The sequence below is a fragment of the Cryptomeria japonica genome, chromosome 3 (assembly GCF_030272615.1).
Source record: "Cryptomeria japonica chromosome 3, Sugi_1.0, whole genome shotgun sequence".
Taxonomy (NCBI): domain Eukaryota; kingdom Viridiplantae; phylum Streptophyta; class Pinopsida; order Cupressales; family Cupressaceae; genus Cryptomeria; species Cryptomeria japonica.
The window spans coordinates 680,422,032-680,438,097 of NC_081407.1; the positions used below are offsets into that span (position 1 = coordinate 680,422,032).

Below are 16,066 nucleotides of genomic sequence, written 5' to 3' on the forward strand. Positions count from 1 at the left end.
TCTGCAATTCGAATGCCATCTTCAAGCCATTTATTAATGCCTCATATTCCACAATATTGTTTGTACATGATAACATCAATTTGTAGGTTTTCGCGATAGTATATCCATTAGGCATGACAAATAAAATTCCTATGCCCGATCCCTATTTTGTATATGAGACATCAAAATAAAGTTTCCATGTTGAATTATCAGTATGCAAGATGATTGCATTTGGAAACTTGACATGTAGGGTTTCTTTGTCTTGCAAAGGTGCTTCTGTGAGATGATTAGATATGACCTATCCTTTGAGAGATTTTCTATCCACATACTCTATATCAAATTCGCTCAGAATCATGACCCACTTGGAGAGCCTTCCTATCAATGCTGCTTTACTAAGGAGATACTTTAGCGAATCTATTTTTGCTATGAGTTTGGTTGAATGAATGAGCATGTAATGTCTCAGTTTTTGTACTACAAAGACCATTGCCAAACAGGCCTTTTCAGTTGCTGTATAGTTCAACTCGTCGTTGACCAATGTTCTGCTAATGTAGTATGTTGCTTGTTCCTTTCCATGTTGGTCCTGTTGTACTAATAGAGCTCCCAAATATGTTTTTGTCACTGAGATATAGAGTAGCAATGACTTTCTTTCCATGGGTGACATCAAGATTGGTGGATTTTCTAGGTACCACTTGATCTGATCGAAAGCTTCTGCACATGTATCATCCCAATGATATTGTACATTTTTATGTAGTAACTTTGTGAACATATGACTTCTATCAATGAGCTGTGAGACAAATCTTCTTATGGATTGGAACTTTCCTTGCAATGACCTTAATTGACTAAGGTTCTTTGGTGGCGATATTTCCAAGATGGATTCAACCTTCTCCAGGTCTACTTCTATTCCCTTTGTTGAAACTATATAGCCTAGTAATCTTCCAGATGTCACACCGAATGCACACTTGTTAGGATTAAACCAAAGACTAAACTTATCAAATCTTGTGAAAATTTAGTCTAGTATGTGAAAGTAATCTCCCCATTTTAGCGCCTTTCCCAGGATATCATCTACATAATCTTCCATTGTGATATGCATTATGTCATGAAAGATGGTTGTGATCGCTCTTTGATAGGTATCCATTGCATTTTTGAGCCAAGATGGCATGACGTTCTAGTAGAAGGTACCCCAAGGGAATGTGAAAGCTATTTTATCTTGGTCTTTGGGTGTTATTTTTATTTGGTTATACCCTGAAAAATCTGTCCATTAAAGAGAATATTTCATGCCATGTTGTTTGATCCACTATCATGCCCATATTTGGTGAAGGAAAGTTGTCTTTCAGAAAAGCTTTATTCAGGTCCCTGAAGTCTATACATATTCAGATGGTTTTGTCATGCTTTGATACTAGTACAATATTGGAGATCCACTCGACATAATCAATTGATCGAAGAAATCCAACATCAAGTAACCTCTTTAGCTCAACTTTCACCAGTAATGAAATGTGGGGATGCATTTTCCTTAATTTTTGTTTGATCGGTTTTACGCTTGGTGCTATAGATAAGTGATGTATGATAAGATCTGGATCTAGCCTCAACATGTTTGCGTAAGAGAAAGAGAAGTTTATCTGCCTCTCTTTGAAGAACCTGAATGACCTTGATTCTCTTGTTCAGATAGTGATGCAACCACATGAACGACCTTAGGATTTTGTTATATGCCAACATTGAATAGTACTGTTGGTTTAATTAATATTGGCGATCTTTCTTGATAGTGTTCGGGGAAAGTATCAAGTCTTTCATCCTTGGGCGCCTCTAGGAGGTTTTCAACATTAGATATGTCCTTTCTTTTTACTTTTTTTATGATCTAATGCTACTAGAGTATGGTTTTCACCATTAGATCCTATTTTTGGTTCATTTATTTCAATTTTGTGACTGAAAGAATTGATACCTCCTTGAGTTGGAGTTGCGTTATTGAGTTATTTGGTGGAATTAACCATGTATTTGATTGCATTGAGGTACAGGGTAATGGCAGTGTCATTGTGAAAGGTTTTAAGTTCCACAGGCTTGGTTTTTTCCCAATAAATGAGTTCAAGATGTCTTAAGGGTAATGGATAATTAGGTTCAATAGCAGTGAAAGTCTCGACAATGGTATCATCAAAGGTGGGGATAGTAAGGTCAATAATGTTACCCTCCTCAAGACTATCTAGAGCGTTATGAATTTGATTGTCTTCACTAGAGTCATCGTTGAAAGTTTGTGACTCAAATTCAAAAGGTCTTTGCCTCGAGCTTTGGACCTTGTAGAATGTAGGTGCATAGGTATGAATCATATCAACCTCAATGTCATCTTAGGACCAATCAAAAGGTGAAGGTGAATCCCACTCCCACTCGTTTGAATTCGATTCACTGCATTCTTTCAATCTATGGATTTGTTCAAATATATTCGGAATGATCACCCCTTGTGCAACTGGTGGAGTAATTTCTCATGATGTTTCTATTGGGATAACTTTTTGTAATGTGATTGATGAAACAATATTTTTTCTGATGATGGGGCGACTGTTTCTTGTGATGTGGGTGATATTCCTTCAGACTGAGGAGTTGTGTTTACTCCTTCTATGTAGCCTAATCCAACCTTTTCCTTAACACTCCTAAAAGAGGGTATAATTGGTTCTACCATGCCTTCTTCTCTTTTCCCTATAGGTCCAGTTCCCTTATATCCCATTTTCTGCATGATGATAAATCCCTTTCCATATTGTTGTGTTGGTATTGTGATATTGCATACCTCTTTCTGTTGAGTTTCGTTTCCATCCCTATATAGCCACTGTAGGATGTCTTTGTCGTCATCTTTGTCTGATATTGTTTCTGACTTGACAAATGTACCACCATAGATTGTGTGGGGCTTTGATGTTTGTTGTTTTGATGCAGAGGGTCTCCAATATGACTGAGGTGAGAGTGATATTTGTGCTAGGCCAATGAATGTTCCATGGAATACTCTCCCACTCCTTTGTATTTCAATTTTAGTTTCTTTTCAAAATTGGCCAAAGTAGTCGCCATTTGACTATCCATATTGGAATTAAGTGATGTGGAAGCTTCTGGTGTACTCTCTTGAATTGAGGGATCAGTCTTAGGAGATTCTCTATTGTGTGGAACAACAACATCTGTCACAGGTTTGAGTGTGTTACAATATTGAAAAGGAAACTTAAGACACTGATGATAAATAAATGACATTGCTTGCATCTCATGTATCCATGGTCTACTAAAAAGTATATTGTAGGACAAATTCAAATCTAAGTTTTAGTAACTCTAATATAGATATTTGCGTAGGAGTCTTTTGTAGTTGATCCACTATATTATATTAATGGGAAGTGGATGATGTTGATGGTGATACACCTTTCAAGGTTGCCCTAGCCTGGCTTCATGTGACTGCGTTGGGGGATTCATTCTTGTTCTATACCTTTATGATGATGACATTAACTTGTGACTCATATGTTTCAAGGTTATTGATTATGTTATCATAAGGATGAGTGTAATTCACATGCTTGCCTTTGTCATCTTTAGGTGATTCCCCCTTTTCATAATTCGGAAGAGGAGTGTGAAATGCTGCATGTCGATCATTAGACTTATGTCCATCCACAATTATAACACCATTGCCTATCAAGTCATGTACAATATGTTTTAATCTCATGCAATCGTTAGTCTTATGCCCCCTATTCCTGTGAAAGTCACAATAATGAGCATCATTCCACCAAGAGGGTTTAATTTGCAGTTCAAAATCTCTTGCTTCTGGTAATGTGATTAGTTTGTTTACAAGAAGAGTTTTGAATGCAGATTCCAAAGGTTCCCCTAGTGGTGCAAATTTCCTTTGTGGTTTAGGCGCTGATGGTTTTAGTTGATTGCTGTCTGATTTGTTGTTTTGATTATCTGCGAAGGAGTTGGTTAATAAATTAAAAGCGGGTTGTTTTGGTTTGACATTGTTAGCATCAACAACTCCATCACTTACCATGTTCTTATTTTTCATCCAAAACTTTGGTTTCTCAATGTTGGAATTGTTGTTGCTTGAGGAACTTTTATTATCTTTGTTCAATTTGATTTCTCCTTTCTCAACCATTTCTTCTTCAATTTGGACTCTATTTTCAATTAATTTGGCAAATGTAGGAGGGCATTGCAACTTCAAGCTGTAGGTCATCTCCTCAGTCAATATTTTTATGAAGACACCCATCTTTTCCTTTTCTGGTATACTATGGGGGTACAAAACAATCTCCTCCATATTTGTAGAAAGGTGAGGAATGGTTCTCCACTTTTTTGCTTTGTATTGCATAGATCCAACATGGTGATCTCATGTTTAATATTCTAGGAGTATTGTGTGATGAATTTGTTCACCAATTCCTTGAAGGACCTAATGCCATGAGGTAGCTTGGAGAACCATTCCATGGCTTGTCCCCCTAAACTATTTGGGAATAATCTCATCATGTATGTCTCGTTATGAGCTAATTCCATGCTCATTGTACAAAATTCCCTTATGTGATCTTTTGAATTAGAGTCACCCATATACTTGTCATATTTGGGTTTCATAATTTGGAGGAAATGGAATCATGTTGAGATGTCTATCAAAGGGGTAAGGACATATGTCCTGTAATGTGTACCTTCTAGTGGTTCTTCCTTGCTGCATATCCTAAATTTCTTGTTTGCAATGCTTGCATTTGTTGTGTGAGAGCCGCAAGAGGGGTGTTGTCATCGTGGTTATCATAGTTGCGTCCTCTTGTTTCGTTGTGTGGTTGCCTTAGTTGGTCCATATCAAAGTCCTTAGGAATCTTAACACCTTTGCTTGCTAACACGAGAAAGTATTTCTCCTTGTCTGATTCTATGAGTCTTTCCATGAGTTTTTGAAAACTGGGGTTTTGTTGAGCCTCTTGTACTAGATCCTCTGTTATCTCGTCTTCGATAGCATCTAGGTTATCTTCTCAGTCTCTCATGAAGGGGTTCTCTTCTATGCATCTCATGATTGATCTTGGTTCAATTTCCTTCTCTTTACGCTTTTGAGATCGATTTGAAACTGACATACAAATGATTTATTTTCAACTCAATAGGTGATTAATTGTTGAGGCAAATAAGCCAAGTTGATTTGACCACCTTGATTGAGAGATTGAGATAAGCCTGATCTTTGTTCCAAAGCGTGTGTTCTCAAAGGTTCTTCGTCAAACTCGTTTTCACGACCGCGTAGATAATTACGATAGTGGTGTAAGAATGTGTGGTGTATAGGAGTTTGTGATTTGTGTAGAGGAACTTTCTTTTCTTCAAGATTTGCTTTTGACTAGGTTTCCTCCTTTTTAAGTCCTTTTGACTAAGCTTCTTCCTCTTTAAGTGATGAGGGATGGTCATACAAGCGATGTGAGTTTTTGCGTGAAATAATCAATGAGTTAGTCTTGTTTTGATTGAACAAAGCCCGAATAGGGGGTATGATATTGCCCTATTGATGAGTTTAAGTAGATGTGATTAAAAATTCCAAATCTAGATTTAGATAAGGAATGATATATCTTGATGGCGAACCTTGTTGGAATAGATAACCTAAAGAGATGTAAGACTAATCAATGATTGTATGATGAAAATTATTTCACTTGTAAAATCAGTATTTTCTAGCTCAGTTTTGTCTATTGTGAAGGTTGGAATAGACACTAGATGAAAATGGGTATCCAAAAAGGTGTTTAATTTTTTTTGAAAATGAGTAGAAGTGCTTAGTGTTTCAGATGCATTGTTTTATATGCATGACTTTAAGTGTCAGATGCGTTAAACCGTTGATCAAATGTGCGACTGTGTGCATGAAATGCGCTACTCTGGACCCTATATGTGCTACTACAGGTTTTGCTTAGTCAAATGCGACATTCTATGTCTCATATGCACTGAAATGTTGGTCAAATGTGCAATTCTGAAGGTCATATGTGCGACTCTGTCAATCAAATGCACTACTCTAGATTGTGTATGCACAAAACTTATGTTATAAAGTTTTCTAGATCCAGAGATTTGATTTTTTTGCAATGATTAAATATTTCTTTGGATGATATGAATATAAAACACGATAAACACTTGATCAAACACTTGTTTTCCCTAGTATTCTAGACATAAAGTGTATGTTCGAGGCTTTAAAGAAAGCCCAATTTTTCACTAGTATAACATATTAGAAGACAAAATTCAAGCAAGCTACCTAAGGAAATTGGCTTCACAAACTATTTCTTAGCCCACATCTTGGTACCCTGTCAGCTCACACAACCTTGTCACACCCTAGGGTGCACCCGTGTTTTTGCCTTTGCAAGAGCTGGTGGAATACTTTTATAAGTCTAGCAATAAGGACTCAAAAGGGGAGTTCACATGTAAGCTCAAGAGGGACATATGGTCAATGTCTTTGAGAGAGATTCTTCCCCCTCCCTACATTGAGAGAATAGTAGTGTTCAGAGGTGAACCAGTTAGGCTTCTATTTTAAATAGGTGATAGTAAGGGTACCATTTGAGTGGTCATAATCAGTAACGTTTTTCACTATGTTAAAGGAGGTCTCACAACTTGTAGAGGTTGCACTCTACAATTTTTCACACACCATAGAGGCACTAAGAAAGACATAACGTCGTTATGCCAACATGTAAAACTTGTCGCTTGCAACTTTCATCACAAACACATTTGTTTATAGTGGCTTGGATTACTTGGCTTTAGCTGTTGCCACTTGGGTCGTTCCCTCTCACCCGACCTTATAGGCTACTCGAGAGGCAGGCCCTCTAAAGACATGCACTACTTGAAAGCAAAAAGGTCTAGGTGTGTTTGGCTTTTTGATCACCCAATTAAGGGGAGAGCATATACCTACCAGTTTTGACCTTAAAACACGAAAGAAAGTAGTTTTTTTAGCCCCTAGATTAGACTAGATGCCTATTTTAGAAAAATAAAAATATAGTTTGCTTGATTTTAGTCTTTGGCATGCGAATCTGCAAACAATCAGTTAGTAGTTTGCAGAATTGAAGTCTTTGACCTGCAAAACAACCTGCAAACAACAAATTATCAGTTAGCTGTAGAAAAACCAAATTTTAAAGTAGACTATTAAATGCACTATTCTGTAAATCATATGCATTAATCTACGAATCAAATGCGCTATTCTGCTAATTAAATGCGCTAAACTACTTATTAAATGTGCTAAACTGAAAAATTGAATGCACTAAAATGAAATGCACTACTGTAACTGTTATATGCACTAAAATAAGAAGTAAATCCACTAAAAGAAGTTTCAAATGCGTTTATTTAGAAGGCTGCATGTGTGATTCTGAAAGCCGAATGTGCTGTGTTGATCAGATGCACGAAATTGGGTATCATATGCGCTAAAATGTGATTTTTGCTCGCCTGTTCGTTGGGATATCTATAAATCCTGCAATAAAAAGATCAAATTCGGGCAAAATCTGCCCCACGGTGGGCACCAAAAATGTACACAAGGAAAGTGGTATCTACATGCACAAATGAGACATTAGTATGAGATAATTAAACAATGCATATAAACAAATGAAAATGTAAACAACCCCTCAAGATCTTCCCATTATCCTCTATCTCCAAGGACCTATTGAATCTGCAAGATTAGTGCTCTCAGATTGTGCACAAGACTTAATTAGATGACAACCTAGAGAATGAGATTTATAAATGATATGAAATCTAAGCTACAATTTAAGAGCTAAATGCAAGATATAAACAAGTTAGAATTATGCTAGATGATGATATAAACAAATGATATGAAGATCTAATTACAAATGAGATATGATTGTATGCTAAAAACATGCTAAAAATGATGCTAAAAATAAGCTAAATGGATGCACAAGCTAGAGACAAATTGGCATTAGTATGATGCAAAAACAAGAGATGATTTACATGTTGGAAATGCCTCTATTTATAGAGTTTCCAAGGCCAAGAGTGATGTGGCAAGGAATCAATGGTTGAGATTCAATCTGGAAGATTGGATAGTGAGGATGCAAAGTTAATTTATGATGAAAGGCCAAGTAGATGAAGGTTGAGAATTTATTGCCAAGTCATGGGTCAAGGAGACAACCTAAATTAAATGAGCATGGAGACAAGCAAGGTCCAGGTACTCAAATGCAAAGTTGACGTAGCTATGATGTCAGGTCCAAGTACCAATGATGATGTGGGTCAAAACCCCCTTTTTTGGCTAAATATTATTTGTAAACTAATTAATTTTACTTGTCACATGCTGATGTGGAGATGAAAAGGTGAGGATGTGGATTTTGAGTGAAATAAGATTTTTGAATTTTTTATAGAAAAGTGAATTATATAATTAAAATAAAGAATTCAACTATATAATAGAAGAATATTTAATTGACCTTTGCATCCAATTAATTATTTAAGCTAGATTTATGTGTATAGATATTTATTATTTTATTGTAGTTAATCCTGACGAATCAATGACTATATTGAAAATATATGTTAAATTTTGCTTGACAATGGATATTGTTTTTGAGGTATGTGATGCCTAATGCTAAAGATGAAATGAAATAGAAAAATGCAACGTATGCACCTTTTTATCCTCTATATTTTATCCTAACTTTAGCATGCATTTACATATAACTATGCACATGTACATACAAAAATAGAGAGAGAGAGAGAGAGAGAGAGAGAGAGAGAGAGAGAGAGAGAGAGAGAGAGAGAGAGAGAGAGAGAGAGAGAGAGAGAGAGAGAGAGAGAGAGAGTAAAAGTAAAATTGTATGATTGTATGCATAGTTAAACTGAAAATCAAACACTAATTATGAAAAGAAAACATGATATGTGAATGTAAGGTTGAGTAAAGAATATGCACATGAAATATACTTTACCTTTGGAATCAATCAAGTGCATTTGAAATTCCCCCAACCTTTTTCCCTCAAATGAGTGAGCATAAGTATACAAAATATGTAATAACATGATACCCTCAAACAACAAGATACATTTTAAAGACATTACATAAGAAGTAAACTTATACATGTGACAATAACAATTTAGTAGAATAACAAAGAATTTAAGCATAATCTTTTTCAATGTCCATGGGGTAACAAAGATGTATCTTAAGAAACCATTGTCTTATAGAAGTATCTCCTAAAGGCTATTGGTGTAGATGTTGATAATGAATTATCTCTTTAAGAAAAATAGTGGTGAATAAGGATGACACTTTTGATGTCACTTTTGTTTTTTGTCATTTTTTTGAAAAATTTTCAATTCACATTTGTTTTTAATCGCTTTGAACATTAACTAAATATTTATATAGTATACCTTTTTAATCACTTTTTTCTATTTTTATTTTCTTTAAAATACTAAGGTTAGCCATCAACTACACATTATTAAGATTTTCATAATGATCATGTTGTTTGATATCTTTATTTGTAACATTGGTATGTCATGTGTTACTCTTCATTACATTTTTGGACAAAAACCTACTCGTTCCTTGCAACTAGCTTTGAAAGGATCCTTAATCATTTGTAACTTATCATGTTGAGGTGCTATAATTTAATTTTCTTTATCATTAATATTATTTAACTGAATAATTTTTTTTATCAATAAAATATTAAATTTAATGTTTGTGTGTTGCTCCTATCTATAACATTTCCATTCATTTGATGAAAATGGTAAGAGGTTAGGAATATATCTAGATCTATCAACATTGTTGACAAGAGGTAATATAACAAGTTACTTATGTATAATTCATTATAATATTGTGTGGAGAGGAATCATCAATCTAGTAAAGATTTTAATTTTCTTGGATTTCACTTGTGGGAGTGAGTGGATGTTATGATACACTACTAGTGAGTAGTACACATAAATAATATGAAATAAAGAATATGTAGTACATATTCACCAAAAAAAAAAATACAACAACAAAGTTAAATGTATATAAAACCCATCCAAATAAATTTATCCTATCTTAAATACATAAATATATAAATACAAAAATAAAATAATTAATCAAAAGACAAATATTGACAAACAACAATCATTTTTAAAAAAGTCAAAATTTAAAAGATGCATCAAATGAATATTATCAAAAGTATCAAGATGCATGGAGTTCTTTAAATTTACATTATATACAGTTGTATAGATGTCATGCTAGTACAAATAATTACAACTAAGAACGACACTAAATCACTATTCAAATCTCTAAGATGATTGGAATCGTCTCTAAGATACAATCACTAATAAAACCCTATTCAAGGGTTTTATTCTCTCTAAATTTGTGTTGTTCCATCTTAGGAAGTATTGAATCATCAAAATCTATTGAAATATTCAACTAATGGTATTTGAAGCAAGGAAAATAGTGATAATTATAAATAGAAGTGTGGCTAGATTGCTACACATGGGTTGAAGCTTAAGACTCCTTAATTCTTAGTTAAACCTTAATATTGAGAACTGAAAGTATTAATAAATGAGATAAGAGTTCACAATGGATATAATCAATATGATTATTAATTGTTTTATTGCAGTTAATCCTACCTAATTAGTGACTATGTTGAAAATTTATGTTAAAGTTTGCTTTCACATGGATATTGTTTTTGAGACGTGATGCTTAATGCTAAAGATGAAATGAAATATAAAAAAATGCAAGGTTATGTACACTTTTATGCTCTATATTTTTTTCGTAACTTTAGCATGCATTTACATATAACTAAATGTACATGTACACAAAAAAGTAGAAATGAAGAAACTACAAAAGAATGTACATAAATAGATGAGATAGAGAGAGGAGAGAGAGGTTGTGACAAAAAAAAGTATGGTCACACATATTTATACTTGAAATTTAAAAAATAATTACAAAAAAGAAAAACATGATATGTAAATGTAAGGTTGAGTAAAGAGTATGCACATGGAATTATATGCAAGCACCTTTAGAACCAATCAAGTACACTGAAATCCCCCAACCTTTTTCCCTAAAATGAGTGAGCACAAGTATACAAAATATATAATAATATACTACCCTCAAGAAACTCATCAATTGAAACATATATAAGAAAGAAAATTATAGCATGTGGCAATGACAAGTGAATAGAATAACAAAGAATTCAAGCATAATATTTTTCAATGTCCATAGGGTAGAAAAGATGTGCCTTAAGAAACCATTATTCCATAAGAGTATCCCCTAAATACTATTAAGGAGGATGTTGATGGTGATGGATAATTGATAATGAATTATCTCTTTGAGAAATACGATTGTGAATAAGGATGATACTTTTGATGTCATTTCTGTTTTATGTTATTTTTAGGTAATTTTTCAATTTACATTTCTTTCATATCACTTTGAGCATTGGCTAAATATCTATTTATTATAGCTTAGTCATTTTGATTATTTGGACACACAATTTTTTATTATTATTTTTATTTACAATACTAAGGTTAGCCATCATACAACCACACATTATTCTTGAATTTCATTTGTATATAATTTTTTTCTTTATTATTATGTTATTTGGTATCTTACCTATGTAATGTGTTACTCTTCATTACATTATTGGACAAAGACCTACATGTTGCTTACAACTAGCTTTGGGAGAATCCTCCTTAATCATTTGTAACTTATAATGGTGAGGTGCTATAATTTAATTTTCTTTATTATTAATCTTATTTACTTGAATAATTTTTTATCAATAAAATATTAAATTATTTGTGTGTGTCGCATCTACCCATAACATTTCCATTCATTTGATGATAATTATAAGAGCTTAGGTATATATCTATATCTATCAACATTGTTGGCAAGAGGAAAGATGACAAATTACTCATTTAAATTTCATTGTAATGTTGTGTGCAGAGGAATACTAAGTCTAGTAAAGTTTCTAATTTCCTTGGATTTCACTTGTTTGAATGAGTGGATGTTATGATACACTACGAGGTGAGTAGTACATATAAGTAATATGGAATAAAGGAGATGTAGTACATATTCAACAAACATATAAATACAACCACAAAATTAAATGCATATAGTTTGTACCCAAATAAATACCCACTTAAATAAGTTCATCCTATTTTAAATACATAATATAAAAATGCAATAAATAAAATAATTCATCAAAAAGACAAATATTGATAAACAACAATCATTCAAAAATAACTGTAAGTCTAAAATGAAAGTTACTTCTCCTTGTTTATGAAAACTAAATAGAAGAAGAGTGGATAAATATTTAAATTGTGGCTCTAAAATTTTCAAACACAATGGAAGGAGAGGACCATTTAAAATCATTTATGAATATCCATTGTTGTATTTCTAAATTTATATTGTAGAAAAGAGAAGTGTCATTTTATAGGAATTAATATAAATGTACATGGATTAAATGAAAGTCGCTCTTCAAATTCATAAACTTGTACATTCCAAAAAAAACTTAAGTGAGAGGTTGAGAAAACTTAAAAAGTTTGGAATATAAAAAAAAATGTATTTATTATTATTTTTAAATTAGAATTAAAAAAAAAAAACTTGCTCTCTAAAACATTTGCCTATACCACTCTATCATTTTTTACATTTTGATTATTTTTCTTACACATATATTTTAAATATATATAAATATTTAAAAACTACTCCAAAAAAATTCAGTTCATTATACTTATAACATTTAAGTTACTTGTTCTCCTTTGACTGTTCTCTTCCCCTGCCGTTGCATAACAGCTTCCAACAGATCCCTTCCTACCAGATTCTCCTTTTGTTGAACCTAATGATAGCATTGCTTAGACTGTGGTTAGTCGTAGACGTAAAGGGAAGTCTCCTTTCACCCCAAAAATCATAAGGGTCAGCACCCTTGATTTTGCTGCTTCTTTAATAAAAAACATTTGATTTTGCTGCTTCTTTAATAAAAAACATTTAAGTTATTAAAACGTTATTTGACATTTACAAAACGTAGCTATTGAACAGCGAACCCGAAGACCGAATTGTTTTGAACTTTGGCAGATCAATAGTCTTCCCACGTGATTCTCACCAAACGCTCTTCATGTGTGTCCACGCAAGTTTCTATCACACAAATGTCCGCTCATGCGTAACCACGTGGTCGTACTTTTGATATTGCTTTTTTCTAAAAATCAAAAGGCTGTTTGTATAAGATAATGTTGTGACCGCACCGCAGCCACACAAGAAACTTTTTGTAACACCACAGAGCTTGCCAATTATTACGCTCTCATCCATACACGTGGCACCTGAGTGCCACATAATTCCAAACCACTGCGGTTAAGCGATTTCCAGGAAAGCGTGTTGGAGAGTGACGCCCCAATATCATCGATCGAGTTAAATTTGACGGGAAAAAAGTAGCCGAGTTAGTTACGCGTCGGCCGAACTTTCCAGAAATATGCGTGGCGGCGTAGAGTAAATTTGATGGCCGTATAACTGTGTTTAGGATATACAATTAAATTATTATTTGTGTTGTAAATTATAATTAAATTATTGTTTTATATATTCCTCTGTCTAGATATGCATTTTTGGCAACTTTTTATGGATAACCATTCAAAAAATTAGTTTACAGAGAGGATTGGCCGTCAAATATAGGCCTTGTTGGTATGGGTAACAAAAAGTCCTAGTTTAGGGAAGTGTGACGTCATGACCTGAAACAGTGCTGGCCTTAAAACTCCCGAAATGTGCATTTGCTCGTTTCGTCTTCTTCCAAGCCAAATTCCGAATAGCTATTGCCTTCGGATTTAATGCTCATGTCTGCTTCTTCTGCATCTTCTTCTGGGTGAAAACTCAGCGCATGAGTTTCAGTGGGTAGCGGCGGCACAAAAGGAGGCCTCGAAACAAACTGCAATTGGTCCCATCTCATTCCGCGGAAAAATGGGTGGCTTTTTACTTGCTTTCTGTTTAGCCGCTCAGTCGGATCTTTTGCAAGGAGCTTCACGGTAAGATCGTGGAGAGAAGATGAGGATGAGAAGACTGGGTCCTTGCTCAATATATTGACAAAAGTGTCCTTTCTACTTGACCCCCTGAAAGGTGTCCGCCCGTGGCTCATTTCGTACAGAAAGACGCCCAAGGACCACCAATCCACCGAGTACGAGTGGGGTTTCCCCCACAGGATCTCCGGTGCAATGTACTCCTCTGTACCCACAAATGAACGAGACTTCCACTCACCATCTTGGCCCTCGTCGGATATGAGACGCAGGGATAGATCAAAATCGGTGAGCATTATGTGCCCACTATCTTGCACTAATATGTTCTCCGGCTTCAGATCTCTGTAGACTATTCCCTGCTCGTGCAAATACTCCAATGCCACAACCACCTCCGCTGCGTAGAATCTGCGCATCCATGCAAACAAGACAACTCAATAATTGATTGGATCAAGCTTTATTGAGTGTATAAATTTGTTACTCTTCCGAGATCTAAACAAATACTCTTCAATTATTTCATAAACAACAAAATCAATCTTTTGAAACCAACAAAAACAATTTTCTCATTCAAAATACAATCGATGACTCTTTCATCAATATTCAAAACTCTTAAAAGTATAATATTATTCTTTCATCAATTAAGAAATGAAGTTAAAGATCATATTCTGAATGATTTTGATGAAGTGGATATCCCAAACTTCAAAATTCTAAAAAAAAAAATATATAAAAAATAAGTTGAGATTATGTTAAAAAACTCTTAAGAAATGAAATCAAGATTATATTAGTTATACAATGAAATGGATACCCTCAGACAACAAAAAGATTTATGAATCATTTAAAATCCTCCCATATAAAAACACATTTCTGTGTAGCCAAAAAAACATAACATGAATCTATAATTTTTGCAGAGAGAGAGAGAGGATTCAATGAGGAACCAAAAGGAGAAGAAATAGAAACAAAGAAATGAATATTCACCTTATCGTAGACTCTGAGAATGTCTTAGTAGGCTGCCTATGTCTCAAGACGTTAATATCTCCTCCAGAACAGTACTCCATGGCCAGAAATGTATGATTCTCCGACTCAAAGTGGGTAAGCAAAGACGGCAGAAATGGATGATCCAAACAAGACAGGATCTCCTTTTCTGTAGCCGCCATTTTGCAGGCGTTCCTCTGTTGAAGAAGTTCCTTATTCATCACTTTTAAAGCAAAAGCCTTGTTGGTGTGGCGATGAACAGCCAAGAACACCGTGCTCATGTTGCCATGGCCAAGGCGCCTGACCAGCCTCAGATCTTCAGAGGTGGAACCATCCACAAACTGAGACCGGGATTGAGATTTGCATTTCAACAATCCCTTCATCTATGCATTCTCTACTCTACTCTACTCTTCTCTTCTCTTCTCTTCTCTTCTATTCTCTACTCTTCTCTTCTATAAAACTTATCTTCCTCTCCTCCGGCGGGGCTATATTTATAGAGCTTGAAGGAGTTTGTTACTAGCTAGTGGCATCAGCATGGCGACACGTAATACGGGATCTATTTTTCAGATTGCACGGATATTGTCCCGCCCATGACAGAAGTATATACGAGTGACCGCGGGCAAAAGTTAACGTGGTCCTCCTTGCTATTTAAAACACCTAACCACAGAGAAAAACCTCTAGTTGAGACTAACCTAACCATGGTACGACGTGCTGCTTAAGCTCCGCCATATATGTCTTTTTAGATTCCGACGGTCAGAGTTATTCTCTTTTTTCCTTGTAAATAATAATATTCTTCCGTTGGTTTGTTTATGGTAATGGAATGATTTATAATAGTGATGTTTCTTTTTAATTACTTTCTTTAGTTAGTCTATTATTTTATAACAAGGATGTTTCTTTTTAATTAGTAAAGAAATTAGTTAATCTTTTATTTATTATTATTTTTTGATTCATAATTGCTTTTGATTGGAACTATCTTTTTAATTAGTAAAGAAATTAGTTAATCTTTTATTTATTATTATTTTTTGATTCATAATCGCTTTTGATTGAAACTATAAATCAGTGGGGTCACAATGAGGGTCCCCATCCTCATGGTAATTTTTTGACTTGTTGAGACATGAACACCTCTCTAATTTGTCTCTTGTAGCTCTCAAATCTCCTTCAATTCTTGAGGCACCATCTCACTCCTCATCTCTCCACTTTCACTCCTTATAACTCATATTCCTTCTATCTCCTTATCTCTCCAGCTCGATCCTTATCGCTCCATCTCCTTATAACA

At 34.3% G+C, this 16,066-nt stretch overlaps 1 protein-coding gene across 1 annotated transcript; it reads right to left on the reverse strand.

The window, feature by feature from the left end:
- Nucleotides 1–13,416: 13,416 nt before the first annotated feature.
- On the reverse strand, nt 13,417–15,265 carry LOC131038609 (serine/threonine-protein kinase D6PK). The gene is made up of 2 exons (XM_057971097.2): nt 14,794–15,265; nt 13,417–14,226 (listed from the first exon to the last, which is right to left on the reverse strand). The coding sequence occupies exons 1-2, from the start codon at nt 15,171–15,173 to the stop codon at nt 13,560–13,562; spliced, it is 1,047 nt and encodes a 348-aa protein (XP_057827080.2). The 5' UTR covers nt 15,174–15,265; the 3' UTR covers nt 13,417–13,559.
- Between the last annotated feature and the right edge of the window lie 801 nt (nt 15,266–16,066).

Excerpts from the sequence above, each read along its gene's own strand:
- LOC131038609 (XM_057971097.2), bottom strand. The coding sequence starts at position 15,173 with ATGAAGGGATTGTTGAAATGCAAATCTCAATCCCGGTCTCAGTTTGTG. Across the intron at positions 14,227-14,793 it reads TTCTCAGAGTCTACGATAAG|ATTCTACGCAGCGGAGGTGG; the intron begins GTGAATATTCAT and ends ATGGATGCGCAG.